Source organism: Hirundo rustica, chromosome Z, assembly GCF_015227805.2.
Source record: "Hirundo rustica isolate bHirRus1 chromosome Z, bHirRus1.pri.v3, whole genome shotgun sequence".
NCBI classification, from domain to species: Eukaryota; Metazoa; Chordata; class Aves; order Passeriformes; family Hirundinidae; genus Hirundo; species Hirundo rustica.
In genome coordinates, this window is record NC_053488.1 from 79,614,795 (window position 1) to 79,635,629 (window position 20,835).

The following is a 20,835-nucleotide window of genomic DNA, read 5'->3' on the forward strand; positions in this document are numbered from 1 at the left end:
TGGGGAAAACTGCTGCCCTTGTTTGAGACCCCTGGTTGAAACAGAATATCATTATATTAATGATATAATGATGAAGAATTCAAACTGCATATCATAACTAAACAAATACCATGCAGTGACACCCAAGTGGATAAGTTGAAGAAAGAATACGGCTGGCTCCCACAAGAATCAGAGACAGAATATCTCTTCCAAGTATCTCTCACTAGAGAAGACCAAATAAACTGAACAGGGGGCCAGTGGATACTGGGGACATGGAGTTTTCTTAACAGGAGATAAATGTGACACATGGTCCCTGACACAGCATGCCGCTTCCTGGGCTGGGGGAACAAATCCTTTGGAAAGGGGAGGCCCTTTAGCTATAGTTAGCACCTCCAACTAGCTTTTGGAAAGTGCCCACAAAGCTGCCTGCCTGCAAATAATACTTGAAAGGAAATAATTTCCTGGACATGAATCCCTGATGCAATTACCTGTGCAGCCTGAACTGCTGACCCCCTTAATTCAGGGGCTTCCAGAATCACTCAACCCTTCAGCAATTACTTTACAAAAACCCATAATGGCTTCAGGTCCTGTAGAGAGGCTGGATAGATTCCTTGGAAACCCAAGCAACCAAACTGGATCTACTGATCCTGGGTTTGCTCCATATTCGACCCCCTCTCAGCCGCTGGCTTCTCAATCTAATTCATCTGCCAGTGATCTCATTAATTACAGTAGGAAGCATGGGCCTGTAAAAACCCCAGAGGAAAAACCAGAACAAACTAAAGGTGTTAGGTATACTGGGGCTCAAGATGCCCAAGAGTTAAAAAAACACCCATAGCTGACAATGTAGCTGTCTATCAATACATTGACAATATCCTTGTGGGAGGAGATGAAATAGAAGTGGGAGATGTCCAACAGAAAATAATCTCCCACTTAGAAAGCCTTGATTTGCAAATTCCCTCTGAAAAAATCCAAAAACCTTCACATGAAGTGAAATTTTTGGGAATTCGTTGGAAGAGAGGTATGATGTGTATCCCACCTGACACCCTAATCTCCTTAGATCAAATTAAAATACCTGAATCCAGGCAAGATCTTCAACATGCTTTAGGACCTCTTTATAACTTGCTGAGAAAAGGGGTAAAATGGAAATGGACTGCTTCTCAGGAGGAAGCATCGCAGTTGTTGATTTTTGAAACAACAGCACATCAAGCCTTAGGCCCTATTCATCCTACAGATCCTTTCCAGGTGAAATGGGGGTTTGCCTCTTCAGGGTTGTCAGTATACTAAAGGCAGCGGGCTCCTGAGGGTCCAACGCGGCCCGTTGGTTTTTATTCCTGTGGTTTCAAAGATGCTGAAAAAAGATACACTACCTGGGAAAAAGGATTGTTTGTGGTTAGCTTAGCTCTCATAGAAGTGGAGAAGGTTGCATGACAACAACCAATTGTCTTGAGAGGCCCTTTTGAAGTTACTAAAACAGCCACTACTGGGACCCCCCCACCTGATGGGGTGGCCCAGGGGACCTCAGTAAGAAAGTGGTATGCTTGGATTGAACATTACTCTAACATCTTCTCAATAACTGAAGAAGCTGTGAAAGGTGTGAATGATGGATGGGGGTAAATTGGTGTCCCCAAATCACTATTTTTGCCCTACAGCTCCAAGCATAATTCCCTCACCACAGGGATCAAATGATTCCAAGAATACCGCACATTACCCCGTATAACCTGTTTTGGTGGACTTCCCTCTGTAGGGGAAGTACCACTAGTGCTAGAAACCGCTTTGAATAATTATGCAAGGGTAGCTTTTGATGCTCTAGGGAAAGAGCATCAGATAAACTACACACCGGACAATTCCGTCATTCTAATTTTCTGCTTCTTGTTGGCAGATTTCGTTGTGTTTACTTTTCACAGGAGGACTACAAAGCACATGAAAACCACATAAATAATCATAGAACTAGTGATATTTTTCTGCATCCTACCACAACCCCATGGCCAAAAACTAGCTGAGTGCACGTGATCTGAACTTTAAATACTAATTAATAAATTGGCTGCCACAACTAGAGATTTGATCAAATTATAACAACCACTGCAGTCGTCCTTATTGGCTTTGGGAACACATCAGTGGTTATTATCAGACATATTACCAAACTGGGAAAAGGTAAACGTGAATTACCACAAATTGGTAATTGATGCTCTTAGTGCTAAACAAAACAACTTTTCTTTGGCCCTTAGCTGTATCCAGGCACAACTGTGGAGGCAGTCAGTTGCTGCCTCAATCATAAGTAAAGGCGAAGAAGGCATTTTTTTTTCTATTGAGATTCGGGAAATAACTTGAGACAGTGCCACTGACTTTGAAAAAGAATTCCAATCCTGGTGGAACTTCATGAATTTTACTTACAACCCCATTACAAACCAAACGTAATGCCTTAGTGCATTTGGTATTTCCTATCATTGCACTGGGATTGAATCATGATGGAGCTATTCTCTATCCTTCCAAGCACAGGGAATGGGCCAGTCAAATTGGTGAGAAATGGCAAGCTATGAAAGTAATGCAATTATAGCTCAAGACATTTGTCTGGACACAGAACAAAATATCTGTCCTTTTGAAATTCATCTTAACCAGACCTCTGAAACAGGACTTGTGTATATAGGCAATGGCTGTGCATGCTTTGGAACTGCTTGTGATGCTGTATTTGTAGAAAATGTAGTAGTGGATACTAAAAATCACTCAAATTTTTGTGTCTGTAACTTTATCAAAATTACAGAGTGTGATTTTTCTTAATTAGCCCCAGTTATCTCTCATTACCTTTTAGAATCCAATTATACACTGATTCACAAAACTATTGCCTACCCCCATTGGGATGAACCTTACTTTGGTGAAAACAATTGTTGCTTCATCAGGATTTAACCAAAATTTTGGAAAAGATCAAGTAAAACGGACAGAAATCCCTGGTAACTTCATCATAATGTGAAAGAAATTCATCGTTATGGAAAGGGTAAGAAAGGATGCTGAACACAGGTGGTGGGATACTCTTTTTGGGTGGTCACCTACTGCCACAAGTATCCTGAACAAATTGTGTCATCTGACCATCATTGTCCTTTTGATTTTGGTTGGTTTTGTTTTATCAGCAATTTTATTAATTATGAAATGGAAGATGATGAACGGTTAACACAATTGATGTCTATAATGCGTGCACACAATTTGGCCAATGTCCCCTCCCCTCTGGACATTCCCGAGGCTATTGACACAAGGCGAACTATATGAGTAAACCATAATTACGGATTATAAATAGATTATAGAATTTAGATGTGTGTTTTGAATTAATCTTTTGTAATCCTGAGAAAATTATTTTAAATTTTGTGATTTGTTTTGATTATTTGAAAAAGTTGTTGTAATTAATTTCATGGTGATTATTTGTGGTTAATTAATATCGATTCTATTTGTTTATTGTTATTGTTTCCTATTTATTTTTCCTATTTTTCTTTTCTTTCTTTTTCTCGCTCTCTCCTTCTCTGTCCCTATTTTTCAGGATTTGCTACCAACATTGACGGGTCCTGAAGACTTTGCAACAACACTACGGAACCCTACTGAGGGAGCTGTGTTGATGACAATCGTGAGTCACGGGGTGGTGTAAGAGACGGTCCAAAGATCTCTCATCTGTCTCACGACCATCGCCAAGGACAAAGATTGAAACCCTGAAACCCCAGCATAGGAGTTCTGGCCTGGCTGAGGTGGGGTATCTGCCAAGTTTTGCCTGCAGGTGTGTTCTCACCAGACCAAAGACTGGTATACTTTTCCTATGGGAACCAGAGTGCAAGAGCAAGTTGGTGCTTGTTGTCTAAACCAGCAAGCGAGCCTGGACCAGCCTGGGCTGAAACGGGCCCAATGACTGCACCTGTTCCCAGAGCAATGGACCCTCACCACATCACCCCACCTTCTGGCCAGGTGCCTCCTGCTTTAAAAGGACAGTAAAAGGGATCCCTTGAGCTAACCCCACTTCAAGTTCACCCCACGGGAAAATGGGTCTATTGGCATCGCCATGAGGACTCCATTCTTCTTTGTCGGTAGCCATAATCCCCTCTCTTTCTCTCTTCCTCTCCCCCTATCACATACTGTGATTGCACCCAATAAAAGTGCATTGTTGTTGAGTAAACTGTTGTCCCCTGTGCGTCTTTTGTGCTCTGAGATCACTAAATGAACCATCAGATGAGAAGATGCCTAAGCTGAAAGTCTTCTGTGAGCTGTGGGGACAGACTGTACTATGCTAGAATATCCCTCTAAACCATAGAAAAAATATGCAATTTGGGGAGATGATTATTCAGATTTGTGGATTTGAGCAAAGGTATACGTGACCGACAGAGTGGATACTGAACTAGTAGCTGTGATCCCATGAGATGTTTGAACAGAGACAGATGAGGTAAGAAGCCTTCTTCGGCAGTGAAGAAGTGAAAAGAAATCTCTGGCCCACGAGAGAAAAGAAATCCTTCGCCTTTGGAGTTGCTTATCTTTAAAATGACACCCCAAAGCATTCATGACCCATATGCAGAAAAGGGAAAGCTGCCAATGGCAGGGACATCACAAAAACAGGTTCCCAGGCAGCTGTATTTGTGACAAATCCCACAAGCGAACTGTTCTAAGTTGTCAGTGGGGGAAATTTTATGGCAAACTAAAGAGACTTCTCTCTCCAAACGAACTGAAAGAAGAGTATTTTATGGGTGGTAACTAAGAGTTCTGAGATTTGTCTCTGGGAAAAGGAGCTGGTGGGGGAGGAGGAATGTTTTAAAAGTTTCATTTTGATTCTCATTTTCTTCTTGTAGTTAGTGTGTTATTAAATCTATCCCTATACCTTTAAGTTTGAGCCTGCTTTGCTTTTTTTTCTCCTAATCCTATCTCACTGAGGGAAAAAGAAAGTAAACACTCAAACCACTGCACTAAATTTGGCAGACAGGCGAATGTGAAACCATTAAAGCATTTAAGGCATCTTTTACAGTACTTTCACATACTCAACAGCATGTAAACCATAAATGAATAGATACTTTTTATAGTTATTCTCAAGATATACTATAGGAGTCATCTTTCTTTAACTGAATAATAGTAAAATATCTTAGTAAATTAGTAACATCTTTATTTGAACATGAGAAGGTCTCTGCAACACCAAGATCAGATGTTGCCAAATTTTACCAAAATTTTACTTAGCCCTGTCAAAGCTGTAAAACTATTATTAGATAATGTAAAAATGTAAAAAAAAAAAAAAAATTAGATAATGTAAAAATATTAGATTAGATATATTACATAGTTATATAATGCTAGATAATTATATATGCTAGATATAGGCTATATTTTATTGACAGTTCACAGAAGGAAATTTGGCTTACTACCTCCAATTTCAAGCAATAAAATGTAAACCTTTAACTGAAATAACTCAATTTTCAAATACCCATATAAGGCAGCTGAATTCTTGCACAACAGGAACATTCTACACAAAACTGAAAATCTAGGACTTCCAAGGACAGCTGGGAAATATGGACGCCAAAACACTGATGTTTAAATTCCTGTATAGGGCTTGAATTCTGCAGCTAAAGACTTCACAAAGTAAGAAAGCAAACCTAAACCCTTTCATCATCACAAAAGTTGCAAAACCCATGTGTAGTGGACTCTTTTAAGCTCTGAAGGTCCAGCTATTTAAAATATAAATATCATTACTAAAAACTCTGAGCCATTATCACAGTTGGAGTCTGTCATATGCATTAACATGATTTCACAACCCTGAATGCAGTCAGAGAATGGAGTAAATCTTAACTAGGAATTATTTCTTTTATCTGGGACAAAAAGCAAGGATATCAAGTTATCGGGCAACAAATAAAAAGCATGTCTGAATGCAATCAATTAAATTTTTTAAAAAATAAATAATTTTAAATATTGCAATTCTATCATGTCATAGTTCAGCTAAAGCTATAATCAATCAATGCAATCAATTAAATTTTTTTAAAAATAAATAATTTTAAATATTGCAAATCTATCATGTCATAGTTCAGCTAAAGCTATAATCAATCTTAGACATAGCCCAGACTGCAGAATTTGCAGCATTAAGATCCATCAGAAGTAAGGCTCAAACCATTAATTACCCTAACCTTGTCCAATCTCTTGGAAATCCATTCTAAATAGAAACACTTGGTAGTGTCTTATTTTAGACAGGTATACATTCTGCACAGACAGATCTCTGAATGGTTATAAAACAGCAGTAAGTACTAACAAATTTTTAACAAAATTCTACCTATTTCTCAACTAACCAAACTATGTAAGATTTGTGTCTTTGTGCTTGCTTCAGAAGAACCAACTACAGGAAATTAGGTAACTAGAAAACTGTAAATCCAGTTTTAAAAATAAAAACAAAAACAAGCTAGAGACAAACAAACTGATTCTTTACAATCCTTTCATGACTGTGATACCTAGTCAGTATATAAAACAGCCTGGAATAGTAAATAGAAACTCCTGCTTTTTCAGTGTTTAGGGTTTTAGTTCCTTTACCTCCATGGAAATTATTTCCATTTCACAGTTAACAAATGCTAAAAAAAATTTTAAAAACCTAAGAAATGTGCAAGATGTTTCTCCCAGTTTATACATAGCTCTAAGCATTTCACAGCTGAATCTGAAACAGAGAATTTCACAGGACATCTCTGAGATGCATTCTGGAGTAAGAGTGAATTTAGGAACTGATCCATGTGCTATGGTAATTAGCTACTTTTTCAGTCCTTCTTTGACTTACTCCTAACCAGCCAGAGCAAATTACTTCCCAAGCTTTTCTTATGAAAGAGGTGCTATACAGAAAAAAACCCCTTCCTTTATGTAGACCTACACAATCCCAACACCACCAGCAATTTTGCTGGACTGGTATTTCATGTAGCAGAGAGCAAAAGACAGCTATCTTTTAACTATTATATGAACAAAATATGCAGCCTAAATGACGTGAAATTCCTATCAATCAGACTTTGTATTTGTCAATTTTTCCCGTGTCTGCCAAACTAAAAAAAAGAAGATGCTTCCCAAAATTACAAATAATAAGAGGTTTACCTAAAGTTTACTGGATGAATATACACAGCATAAAACACGTTAACACAGCATTTTTTGTATACAATTACTCATAGTTTCCTTCCTTAAATTTCTTTTACCTCTTTGGCACTGAGGGCCAGTGAAGCCGTAGACACAAGCACAGCGACTGGGTCCAACACATCGTCCTCCATTCTGACAGCCACTCTCACAAACAGCTTCAATTAACAAAACAAACAGACAAAAAGTTTAATAATGTCATGACAATGATATCTCCAAGATTAACATATGTGAAATTTAAAAAATATTAAATTTTCTCCCATTGCTCTAAGTCTTCCTAGGCCTAAAGATGGAGCTGATCTCCCTCCACCACCTCCACCAGCAATGGCTGTGCAAATCAAATTCCATTAGTACCTGCAGATGCTAACTGCAAACAGCTGCTCAGCACAGATTAATAGAAGATGTTCAACTTCAGTGTATTTTAATCAGCTGTGCAGCCTCAGTCACCCATAACTTAATAATTATTTAAGAACTTAGTATATAAGAACTTATTATCCCTCACTGAATTTAGCTATCTATCAAGCCTCAACTGTTTCGAAGTGGGTTTGGGGCATATTAAGTTGTGTTGTTCAGTCACAAGAGGAACAAACCTTTCAAGAAGAGAAGGGAGTCCAAGAGACAGACAATAACCTCTCAGAGCTGATGCCAGTGTAAGAAGGAATGATGTTTAGAGGCAAGGGAGAAGAATTACCCACTTAACTCATCTTTTTAAGTACCTGGAAAAACTATGTTTCTTAAAAGATCCCAACAACAACAACAACAACAACCAAAAAAAAAAACAAACAAAAAACCAAAAAAAAAAAACCAAAAAACAAAACACCACCAAAAATGTGGTGAGGGAGGAACCTAGGTGGGGTGAAAGTGTTATAAATCCACAGTACATTTAGATGAAAAAGATATTTCACTGTCATGGGACATCAGAGCACCCACTCACTCTTTATCAATGGTCTGAATGAAGACCAAAGCTTCCTGCCAGACCACTGAACTTTCTCAGTTCAAAAGGAAGACATTGAGAGAGGCTGAAAAACACCGTTAAAAGAATGCCTTAGCTAATTTTAGCTATTTCCTAACTCATTGCTTCAGGTCATTGCTTCAAAATTTTCCAAAATTAGTACATGCTCCAAATCAAAACATTTCAGCTTACAGTCACAAGATTTTTAAAACTTTAAAATTTTGATCTCAAAATTATTAGGCTGACTTCCTAAAGGTGTCTCCTCCGTTTGGATGTGGCATTTGTAACATATTTGAGTATCCAAGGCAAAAGAACCTCAGAGACCTAGAGAAGGTAGTAATTTCAAACTGAGAGGATGTACACATGATTCCTTTATCATAGTGGAGAGCATAAAATATGAGCGGAAATGTGATAAAGCCTTACTTCCTATCAAGAACCGCCAAACAGAATTACCTTTTCCTGAGAATGCACACATAAAATGAAGATATTTTATCGCATTTGTTACATTACTGAATTTATGGACAATGACACTTCAGCAAATTAACTTCATTATATGCAATTAAATTTTTCTAAAAAGAAATAAAAACATACTTACATTTTTAAGACTGTCTAGAAGGCACATATTCATAATCCTGCTTGAAATTTTAACTGCCTGATACACTGAAACCAATCTCCAGAGTTTGCTCAGATTTTCTGGATTGCTTCAGCGCCACCACGTGAAAATTCAATCATCTTTTCATTTATTCACTGGAAATTTGCTTCACCTGAAAGCACTCAGGTGTTGACACAGTATTTTAACAAAAGCAGGAAGGAACTAGCAACCCTTACTACAAAATTTCACTGGGGCTAGGGTCACAGTTTAGGATTACAACTATTTGCTAAAATTTAGGGAGTTTTATCCAGTTAAAGCAAGAACAAGGCTGCTTTCCAGCATTTATGAAAACAACGAGGACAAAAAAAAAAAAAACCCTCCCACAATATTTGGTCCATCTGGTTTTTGCATAGCTGCTCTCTGTTTGTCTCTACTTCTTTCAGACAGATTTATGCAATTAATTTCTCTCCTAATTAGTAGTCAGCTGGCCTTAGAATACACCTAGAGTTGCTCTTCATCCTCACAGCCTTTAGGGACTTTTATTCTTTGCTAAATTGCTACAGCTTGTAAACACTGTGCTGTTATAGGTAAAGCTGGGCAAATAATTCACTTTCTAGCTTGTCTGCCAACCCAAAAAAGCATCCAATAGCTTGAACCATATTTAATCCTTTTTTCCTTAGACTAAGAAGAAAACAGAAAAACATGCTTCAACCCAGCAGACAGACTTTTGTCCTGAGGTAAAGAAAACTTAGTTAAAGAAAATGAAAAAATTCGTGAACATCTGGTATGAAGAGTGGGATGCACAGTGACACTGGTCCCCAAGGGTTTCCCAAAACTGCTCAGTGAATCCAACATGTAACTTGAATTTTAGAGAATACAAAAGCACTTCATGCATGAAATGACTGCCAGCTGAACTCCATACCCCAAAACAAGTATTTCTCTCAGGTGTTTTACTGCACTTCAAGCAAGCTGGCTGTGACTTACGCTGCTCACAGCGGGCACCGGAGAAGCCCTTCTGGCACTGGCACTGCTCACCCACACATGTCCCGCCATTCCTGCAGCTGATGCTGCACTGCTGTGCTGCAGAGAGACACCCAAAATCAGCCAAAAACACCACAAAGGAATGGAAAACCTTTTTCAGTCTTTAAAATGGGATCTGAACTACGAGCTCTGTACCATCTACCCTGTATATTTCAAGTGTATACTCATGCTTATGGAGATGTTTTCTCGAGTTTTCCACAACTATTATGTAGCAGCTTGGAACTTCTAATTGCATTGGAGACTGTACACTCGTAATTTCTGACCAAAATGGTCTCAGTGGAAATGTAAGTACCACACACATTCATTCGTAAACCTGCTTCTCCCTTTAATTTTATTTAAATTTGTCACACAGAATAAACAGGCATGTTTGGTTTAACAAACTTGATCAAGGACTTGATATTTTTTATCTAAGCGTAATTTACATTTGCATTTGCAGTAATGAGAAGTTATTTTTAAGGAAGCAGGCTTTTTTGTCATCAAAACTTAAAGAGAATCACTTTCAATGATGTCTCTAATGAAAACACAGTAAGTCCTTACCAGGTCTTGATCCACAGGTGGGTGATATCTCCCCACTGGCACAAGTGCATATATTGGGACGGGAACAAAATCCATCACCACAGCTATTTCTGCAAATTGCTGATGAAGAACACAGAAAGAGAGTGACAGGGATTAACAACAACCTGAGTCTTAAATTTGCAGGAAGAAAAGAATCAACACTCGAAAGCTCACTTCATTGGGACAGCTGTTACGTACGCAAAGGTAACCTTAAGTCAAATAAAGCAAACTGAATTTCGACATAATCAGCATCTCTTGACAAATTTGAAGACAAACAGGATTAAATCAGATATATTTAAACACTGACCTGACCACTGAAACCAGGTAATCAACTCTTTCCCCAATCAGAAATACCAGCCAATTATGCAAGCAATGTAAAATCATTAAAAATACCTCTTTTAGACCACAAGACCTGTGAAAACACATTACCAAGAATCCAAGATTTGAAGGAATATAAACAATGACAATTTATACTCTTATAATCACCATTTTTAAAGGCATTTCAGAATATTTTTTCTTCTTTTCCTAAGGTTATCCACCCTTTACCCAAAGCAATTTTGTGGAAAGTCAGTGTTCAAATGCTGGACTTTGCAGATTTTGTGGTGTTTCTCTAAATACAGTTTTCTGTATACAGGTAGCTCCCACACTTTTATTTAAAAACTAACCATAAAAATCCCAGAAAAGCCTGTTTACCCCATATGTTTGTGTCATGTGCTCAACCTTTCACCACCCCCTCCATGATCCAAAGCTCTGCCTTCCCTTCTTACTCACCATCCAGCACAGCTCCAATGAAGAAAGGAGTGACAGAACCACAAAAAAGGAGCAAAAAGTCTAAAAGATTCTAAAGCAGATCCAAATTAGTAGATCACATTAATCTGCCAGAGTAGCAAATTTATCAAAACACAGCCTAAAGCAAAAGAGCCACTATAGCACAATGCAGGAAGACTTCAAAATTGTGCAACAGACAACTTGATAGCAAAAAAAATGCTCAAAAACAAACACCACAAACACTGCCAACAAAAAAACCCAAGATTCACAATTTCTTTGTAAATAGGCCTAGAGCTTTGTGAAATCTAAATAATCTGGCAGCACATCTCTACTGAAGGACAGCAATGAACAAATACCTTAAGGAGATCACATGCCACACCCCTCTTTGGGCCTCAAAAAGATGCAAAATGCATAATCTACGTTTATCATTAAATTCTGCTACCATTAAGTCCCAAATGCGAAGGTAATGAGAGATTAGAGTTTGTGGATTTTTCTATTTAGCTGGAATTAGAGACACACCCTGGACTGACTTAAAATACTTCTCCATGAACAGAAGTAAAGGTGAGAAACTACTTGGATTTAGAGCACTTCACAAGCACAGGAAACAGAGTTTTTTCTTATATTCCTGTTCAGACAATCTTTTTACAACACAGGTGAATCCCCTGATAAAGCAATGTTTACATTTAGTCCATTTTGTTAACTTATTATCTGCTAGGAAGTAATTATTTTATCAACTGAAAGTCCGAGACCTTAAGGCATATCCTAAATATGCTTTTTCAGAAAAGTTTACACTGTATAACAAAAGAGTAAAAGTAAGCAGACCTTTGGGGTTTTTTCGAGGGAAGATCACTTTTAATCACAAATGGGCCACAGACCACCACCGCATCATCAGCTTGAAACATGGTCAGGTCAGAAGGGCTTCTTCTTGACCTACCACTGCCTCAAAGACTTCTCATGAAACACTGCTTTAAAAACACCAGTTACAATATACATCAATTATAATCAGCAAAACCCCAACAAGAAGCTTGATAGCTTGTCCAGTATGCCATGCAGGATGATTTTTTTAGGTGAAGAACTCCAGCTAAAGGGCATGCTATCTCCATAGGCATTAGATGAGAGCATAGAAATCTGTACACTTAAGCCTTCACCAGAAGCAGAAACAGGAAAGTGTCACAGACAGTACCGGCCTGCCAAAATCATTCACCTTCCAAACAAGTTAGAAAGCTGCAATTTTGAGTGCAGTAAGTATGCAGAACCTAAAAGATGTTCTTTGTGCATGTAAATTAAAAAAAAAAAAAAAAAAAAAAAAAAAAAAAAAAAAAAAAATCAAAGATTATTCTGGATGCAGGCAGACCTGAGACCAAGGCCTATAAGAGGCACTGAGAGTCACAATTTAAAGGGTATCTTGTAAGGATTGCTGAAAGCCCCAAACCACATTTGAGCCAGACACACAGCTGAATCTGAAAAGCCTATCAACAGCATAATAGGCAGCCTAAATCCTCCTTAAAAACTCTACATTAAAGTAAGCCAGTATTGAAAAAGTTGAAAAATGGGAACAGAACTTTTTGAGAAAGTCCTTTTATTCCACGGGGACATTAATAACAGGATCTTCCTTCTGAATGGTACCATTACCATTTGCTGGGAAATTCTGGGTCAGCTTTAGGTGAAAATAAGTGATATGTGCCACAGGTTTCCCCAATATTAGCTAGCCAAGTTTAATCATGTAAAACCAATGGATGTGAACACGTGAGAGAGGCGTGGAATAACAAAAAAAAGGCACCAAAGGCCAAAAGTTTGGTAGACCTTACTTATCACCCTTCTCTCATCCATGACTGTGGAGTATTACAAAGACCTCCACTGCTTTCATAAAAAGTAGTATGTTCTTGAACCTGAATTCTGAAGTTGAGCATACTTATTAACAAAACAGACAGTGACAGGCTAGAATAAATGGCAACAGACTAAAAATTTAAGGTCTGAAGAAGCATGTCTCTACTATCAGCTGTTACCTAACAAAAAGTTAAACTTCATTTTCTGTTTCATGGTAAACATCCCCTAAGACATCATTCCACCAGAATACTGAGCACATTCCCCACACACAACTTTTTTTCCTTTTGTTTTGCCATGCTGTGCATGTCAAAAGTCACATCTGTCAGCACAGTGTGACCAGCCAATAGCCAGTCTACATGCCTGACAGCTATCAAAACACAACTAAAAATAACAGACAAGAAAGTAGGCATCCCAGATGTAAAGAACCTTCCTATCTGATTGCAATTCCAAGTTTCAGAGAATTTCAAAATCTGACTTGCTTACATCAAGACCTTTCTGCTTTTTTTTTTCCTGTTACTACAGTTCAGTATTTGATCTGCCGAAGTTTTTTTTCCTTTTTCCTTCACTGCCACAGATTTTCATTAAAATGTAGGTAGAGACATGTCTACGAACATACCAAGGTCATTGGGCGGCCCTTCAGTTACAAGGAATGTGGACCTGTAAATCCATCTTGGTTTTGTTTGGGGGTTTTTTCCTTATTTTTTTATTTTTAAAAATAAGGTGAAACACAGAACTGAACTGGCTTTTCTCATGCTGAATAGAACAGTGACTCATAGAAGACCATTTACTTTTCTTGTTACCCCTTGAGCAGTAGAAGCAGTCAGACACTTACGAACAATGCACTGGTTTCCTCCAGGAAGCGTCTTCCATCCAGGGCAACAGTAGGAGTGAAATCTAGAACCACACACATTTGGCCTGTGACAGAGACAAATCAATAAATGTGTATGGGAAAATATGAAGCACTCTAAAGACAATTTTATGTTTTACACACACACACGGGAAGAATCCAGATGCATAAAACAAACAAAAAGTATATAGCAAAGATGTCTACAAAAAAGGCCGACCCAAAGCAACAAAATCTTCCTCCAAGGCATTTCGGATTCGTTCAACTGATTAGTATAAAGGGAAGAGTTGAGGCAAGAGCAGGCTACATTCATCCTTGTTGCAACAGCTGATGATATGGGAGGGATAAGTTTGATTCTGCTTTCATTCAAAGTCTGAGAAGCGTTGCCATAAAGAGGCTCCTTGCTGTCATCTGACACAAGACAGAAAGGATGCCTGTTCGTAAGGATAAACTAACTCAAAGCACCAAGAAGTCACCGAAACTTCAGAAGAAGAAAACCAAACCGGCTTTGCATCTTCTCTCTGCAGAAACCCGCAACTAAGCGTCAAAGTATCTCAGTATCCGAACACGCCGGACCAAGGAGCCCAGTGGGGTCAATTCGTTAGCTATAACGTAGGCCCCGCACAATGTCTGCTTTTAATTAAATCACACTAATCAGGACGCCAGATTCCACAGGCAAGGACCGAACTCCCAGCTTACCGAACCGTGAGTCCTCAGCCATACAAAGAGACGGGAAGGGGAGCGGCATCGGGGGCACACATGGAGACCACCGGCAAGGGGCTGTGGCGATGCCCTGGGGAGCAAACAGGGAACGGGGAAGGGGATTTCAACCTTGTCCCTACCCTCGGAGCGCGTCCTGCTGTCCTCGCCTGCGGACCCGACCGGCGGCGCTCCCGGCCCCGTCCTCCCGGTGCGCGGCGGTGGCGGCCAAGGAGCCGTCCGCTCCTGAGAGAGCGCGGAGCGCCGGCCGATGCTGCTGCTGCGGCTGTCTCCCGGCCGCTCCCTGCGCACACAGCGCCAGGCAGCCCAGCCACACGGAGAAGAAGCAGCAGCGCTGCGCCCAGAGCCGCCGCCGCTTGCCCATGCTGCGGCTATCCCGGCGGGAAGCGGGCAGGCAGCTGCTGGCGGGAGCGGCGGTCCCGCGCCGCCCTCAGCGGGCACGGCTCGGTTCCCGGGCGGGGAGAGACTTCAGCCGCGGAAAATCCCGCGTCTGTCCTCCGCAGCCTGCCCGGCCGGTGCCAGCGGGGCCCGGGATCCACGCTGCTCGCACTCACCCCTCTGCGGAGACGGGAGGGAAAAGAGGGGAATAAAAGTAGACTACGTTGGGATTGTCTCCCCCTCCACCGCAAGAGGAAATCCAAGAGAACCGCGCTGAATTTCCCCTAAAAAAAAAAAAAAAACAAAACAAACAAACAAACAAAAAAAACCAGACTATAATTAACCGCGCCTAAATAAACGAGCTGGCACAGAGCGAGAGGGGAGCAAAAAGCCCCTGCCCGCTGCCAGGGGCGGATTTACAGCGAAGAGAGCCGGAGGAGGGGCCAGTGCCTCCGGGCCGGTGAGGGGATGGGGAGAGGAAGGGAGGAGGGGGCGGGAAGAGGGAATGGCGAGAGAGAGAGAGGGAGTGGGGCGGCGGCTGCTGAAGAGAGCAGGAGTCTCAGAGACAGCGAGCCGTGCAGACAGAGCTGGTGCCAGAGGGGGTTCTGCGCATTGCTTCAGTTCGCCCGCACCCCCCTAACCTCCGGGAATTGCACCGTGGGATGGACCCTCGGTAGTAAAAGCCTTCCCTGGGACAGCACACGGGGCCCCCAAAGGTTCTGCTCCCAAGGATGAGCCTGGATGGGAGGGGGCCGGATCCCCACACCTGTCCCACCAGCTGAGTCTGGCACAGGAGTGCTGAGAGAGCCCGAGAGCTCCTTCCCCGCTCGTATCAGGTCAGCCTCGAGGTCCGGTGTTTTTTGCCGCCAAGAGCAGGGATGTGGGATACTGGAACAGTTGGCACTTCGCTTCAGGAGTAGTTTTCGTTAAGTTCACACCTGAAAATTTTACTTATTCTCCACTTGCTGTCTCTCCCTACATAACCATTCAAAAAAACCTTCCTGGCTTAGGAAATTTCCTGCTTGCTTTTTAAGGCCAAGAGCATGCATTTACTTAGATGTGCCGAATAGTTAGCCACCAGTGAGAAACAATCAAAAGCAGTGAAAATGAAAACGTGGCACTGCTGACAGTCCCCAGGTGATGGCTGCTGCTCATTGCAATAACAAGATGCAATCTGGTTTTGTCATCTGAGATTTATCCCTTTGAACTGCAGCTCTGGGGGTGAACACCTCGCTGCACAGCATACGGTGGCAACCTGGAAACTTTCAAGTTTTTTGTCTCTTAAAACAAAACTGGAACATGTCACAGATTCACTTAGCTCCACGTGCGTATTATCTGTGACTTCTGGGGTGAGAAGCAGAAGCCGTGTTTTGTTATCTCTGAAATAAACCCCAAGTAGCCAAAGAGGTCGTGCAGCCAATCTCTTGTTCCATTTACTGCCTTGCTTTGATGGTCCAGGAGCTCTAACAGAGGCTCCATTTATAGACCTGTGTTTTGACAGATCAGAAGCTGACTTTGTTTAAATTTGGAAGTTTAGCAGAAGTATTTTGCATGAGAGGATCTCAGTCTTTAAAGACATTGAGAAACGAAAAGTATTTATTGAAGGAAGATAACTGGGTAGGAGAATTCAGCAACCTCCTGATTGTGAGTGAGGTTTGGAATTTCTTTTAAACAGAAGCTGTTAAACCTGTCATAAACGAAATGCAGCTAAGTGTTAGGGAAAGATAAGGATTTCATGCCACTTTGGGTGAATAACTATCTCCAGAAAACACAAAGAATAAATAGGTAGGAGACAAGAAATAAAAAGGAAAAACTGATTTGAGATAAGCTCAGGCTCTTGGATATCAGGAAGCACAGTGATAAAGAAGCAATCCCCAGAAGTTAAATACAGCTGATCTGGAAAAACATAACACTAGAAAATCTTGAAAGGGAAAAAAATCCAAACAAGCAATGAAACAAATAACCAACACTCCCTCTCCCCCCGAAAAGTTAGGCAATTACACAGCAAGGGTGGGCTAGAAATTAGAGAGTGGGAAAGTTATGATTTAAAGCCAAGAAAGACATACTTTGAAACTGGAAATACTGAGTAGAGTAACAAAAGCAAAGTCAGCAGCTACCAGTGATTTGTAAAGTGATTTGTGAGACTCAAGAGAACTTGTACTCAAAGAGGACTATGGAGTCCCTTGCTAAGTTTCTGAAAGAAACTAGCACACAAAACTATAAAACATTCACTGGACAAGATTGGGCAAGATGTCTTACTTTTGATAAGTTTGGTCTTTGTAAATGTGACTAGAAATTAATATTTACCATGAAAGCTGCCTTTCTTAGAATGGGCATCATAAATATTTTTACAGGTAGAGCACACAGACCAGACATAATTTAAAATAACGATTATATTCTGATGATTCATGTTAGATCATGTTAAATTTGGAACAGCTGCCCGTTAAAGCCACTGCTATGGTAAAGGAGGGAAAATCACGACCAAAGGGCTTAAGCAACAGCAGTTCTCTTAAAAATATGGAAGGAAATTAACAGGAAAAAAATGCAACGTGATAAATGAAACAATTAAAAGTTGCTTGGATAAGACAGGAACACAGCTCTGCAATCAAAAAAGTAGGACTTTGTTGTGGTTCTTTAGAGAGAACAGGTGCCTGTCAATGGCAAAAGGAGAGAGTTTGCTCTTTTTCTGGGTGGGATCAGGGCTTTATTTGGGTCCTGCCCCTCCAGCTCCATCCTTTTTCCCCGGTCCCCATCCTGGTGCCAAAGAGACCACCCCCCCTCTTCCCAGGGCTTTTTCCCAGGGGTAAGGGGCTAGAGACAGGGAAAAGCCGCTACTCAATCAGGGACAAGGTGGGAATGGAACAGAGCTGGGTTACATTCCAGTGTGGGAGGGTGGGCAGGATGGAGTAGGGACAAACCTCGTGATACATTTTCCAGGGGAAAAGGGTGGTACAGAAGAAACATTACAAAACCCAATATAAAAATGAAATGCAATATAAACCAAATTAACACACTACAAAAGAATTTAAGACTATAAATTCTTGTGAGATTAAGTAAGATTTCTTTAGAAAAAATACTCCTAGCTCTTGGAAAGCACTTGGATCTGTTGACCCCAGAGATTCTCTCCCATCCTATTCCCTGACATATAAAATAGAAAAACTTCTTTCGCAGAGGATGCCATGATATATTGGCATCACATAGCTGATGCAGAAGGATGAGTGATGCCTCTTTTGCTCTACTTGAACTTCCACTTCAAGTCTTGCCAGTTCCAATAACAATTGTTCAGTATAAGTTAATATTCAGGAAACATGCAAGTGTACATCTACATAAAGATTTCTTTTCCCAGAGGAAATTTTTAATCCACACTTTTCCCAAGTGATTAAATTTTCTTCAACAAGGGTGGGAGATAATTTTAAGTAAAGCAAATCATATTATTTTGACATTTTGAAGCAGAGTAAAAATATAGACCATCATTTTGGTAATGCAGGATCTGATTAAACTAGACATGGTGGGTAATAAATAATTTCTTACAGTGCTGAAAATTATGTCTCTCAATGGCCACATTGATTTGACAAGTTAAAAGCATTTTCAGGTAATCATTACTTGATTCAACAAAAGCAGCTAGTGGTGGATGTCTAGACAGTACAGGTATTGAACATAAAAGTGGCAAGACAATGTCAGTATTAGAAATTTCTTTTCAGCTGTTCCCTCTTCCTCACTGGACTGAATCCACACATCATCATGTTCAGTGAGTGCTCAACCTTCATTTATTAAATATCTCCACTATCTTCATCACAGATCTTTTTAAAAAGTATTTTTGGAAAAGACCTTGGAAACTCATTAGTAAAAAGAAAATTGACCATTTAACCTGTACCTCAAGCACAGGAATTCTGCACAGCTGCAGGTGATCTGCTAGAGATGACAGTGGTTTTACCAAGAAGAAGTATTAACCTTCATCCTCTTTTTGCTTTTTTGGTTGATTTTAACATGTGCTTACTTTTCTTTTTACCATTTTTCTAATATATCTGACCATTTTGATTTCTAATCCTGTCTTCCAATGTAATCGTGCTGTCTCCAGATCATCATTAATCTGTAAATGGAATAAATAATATAAAATGAAATATTTTAGTCTAGACTGTAATTTTCTTATTTAGAAGGATGTCATTTGAGACTGTTTAAAAGCATTGCTCAGATTAGGTAGTCAACATCTATTTATTATTATTATTATTATTATTATTATTATTATTATTATTATTATTATTATTATTATTATTATTAATTCAGCCTGTCTGCTTTGTTCTCTGCCTGCGCCTTCTTTGCTTTGGATGAATCTCTTTGGGTTCGTTTTGATGTTCTTGTTTTCACAAGACTTGAATTATTTCATTTTTCAGCATTATTTCAGGCCAGAAAATTAGATTAGTTGGTCTAACTTCCTTTTCTCCTACTCTTTAAATATAGGCACTGATTTGGTATATGCCCATAATTTGGCAAATAAAAAATAAAAACTAGTAAGCAAAAAGAGGTAAAACAAATTTATTCTCACTCTAAGTTTATTCTCAGTACAAAAGAAATTAGTAGAGTTACAATCTCCTCTGTCTGTGCTCATTTGTAAAACTTCAATGCATATGAAGGATATTACAGCCATTTAAGAAGCAAACTTTATTATCTTTTTTTGGTATAATTCACTTCTATATATATATGTGAATATATTATTCAACATAAAGTCCTTTGTATATGCAACAAATAAATTATTTCACAGTTTTATCATTTATAAAATTCAAAAATATTTTAGTAGTAGTTTCAAAGCAATGCTTTCACTGCAGAAGGAAAAAAATACATGTTGCCTGCGGCATAACTGAAAAGGAACAAAACTGTTAAGTGCGGTTTATAAAATAAAGGGGAAGATACTTAAGACACAAGATGATTTGAAAAAAAGCAAAGAAAGTGTTGAAAGATGTCATGAGGGAACTATTCCATGCAATTAAACAAAATAATTTGGGATTTTTATTTTTTTTTTTAGCATAGGAGAAGTAGGGTGGACCACTCTACTGATTTTTCTTTTTGTTTTTTTAAGTGATAGCAAACAGAAGCTAAGTGTTCCTAATTCAGATGTCTCAACTACCAGTAATTAATTCCTACTTTAAAGTCTGAAATCTGTCATCAAAAGGAAGGAGTTAAGAGAGTTCTAAAAAATTTAAAAAATAAGCATTCTCTCTTTTTTTTCTTTTCCCTAGATGCAGAAAAAGGTTTAAAAAAAAAATAAAAGTGCAAAGATTAGTAATAGAAATAAGAAATAAAATTACACAGGAAGTTGAAGCTATCCCTATGTAGATTTCAAACACTTCAGTGTCTACTTTAAAATTATTCAAGTTAAAAACCACACTAGATATTATTGGATATCCTGTTTTTGTTTTTGGAAAAAAAACCCTGACATAGCTGCTAGAGCAATTCCCAGGTTAAGAAGATGTATATAATTAATAAATAATTAAATTGATCTTTTTCTAGAAGCTCTATCCTAAGGAGTCTGCAGGTGGAGCAGGTAGTCAGGAGAAACTCCCTCTGGCATTAAACTTGGACATGTTTTAAGTTGTTTAAACACATTTATAATTTTATATCTGGGTGATTTAAGGTAGTTGTCATTTTATAGGTTTCTCTAAGTATTATTTTCTGACTCAGCTTCTCTTGAATATCATATTTAGAACGGTAGGATTCAGCTCAAACTCACTGAGATGACATGTTCTCTGATAACCCCTGAATTAAGGAATATAATTATCCTGATCCATATATGTGTGTGTGTGTGTGTACACATACACACATACATATATATATGAGATTATGTATATATTATATAAATAACCCTGAACAAAAAAAGTTGTAGCAGTTTTCTGTGGTGATCATTTTGTGGTTTTCCTGTCTAATGAACCCATTGATCTCAGAGGTCTTTTCCAACCTTCACAACTCTATTATTCCATGATTGGTTTTGTGTCCTAGAGCAAAACTTAATTTTTTTGCCAAATTAAAATATGTTCATGGAATATTAGTAAAGGTAGGCTTTGATTCATTACATGCTCTATGAGC

General features: G+C 39.2%; 1 protein-coding gene across 3 annotated transcripts in view; it reads right to left on the reverse strand.

Moving 5' to 3' along the window:
• FBN2 (fibrillin 2) overlaps positions 1–15,110 on the reverse strand; it is a 144,848-nt gene extending 129,738 nt beyond the window's left edge. For all 3 annotated transcript variants that reach the window (XM_040090587.2, XM_040090588.2, XM_040090586.2), the window contains exons 1-5: positions 14,502–15,110; positions 13,648–13,730; positions 10,203–10,301; positions 9,609–9,704; positions 7,143–7,238 (exon numbers count right to left, since the gene is read on the reverse strand). In XM_040090587.2, the coding sequence (XP_039946521.1) occupies positions 7,143–7,238; positions 9,609–9,704; positions 10,203–10,301; positions 13,648–13,730; positions 14,502–14,743 (616 nt within the window). In that variant the 5' untranslated portion in view covers positions 14,744–15,110. The remainder of the gene's footprint in view (positions 1–7,142; positions 7,239–9,608; positions 9,705–10,202; positions 10,302–13,647; positions 13,731–14,501) is intronic.
• Positions 15,111–20,835: the final 5,725 nt, after the last annotated feature.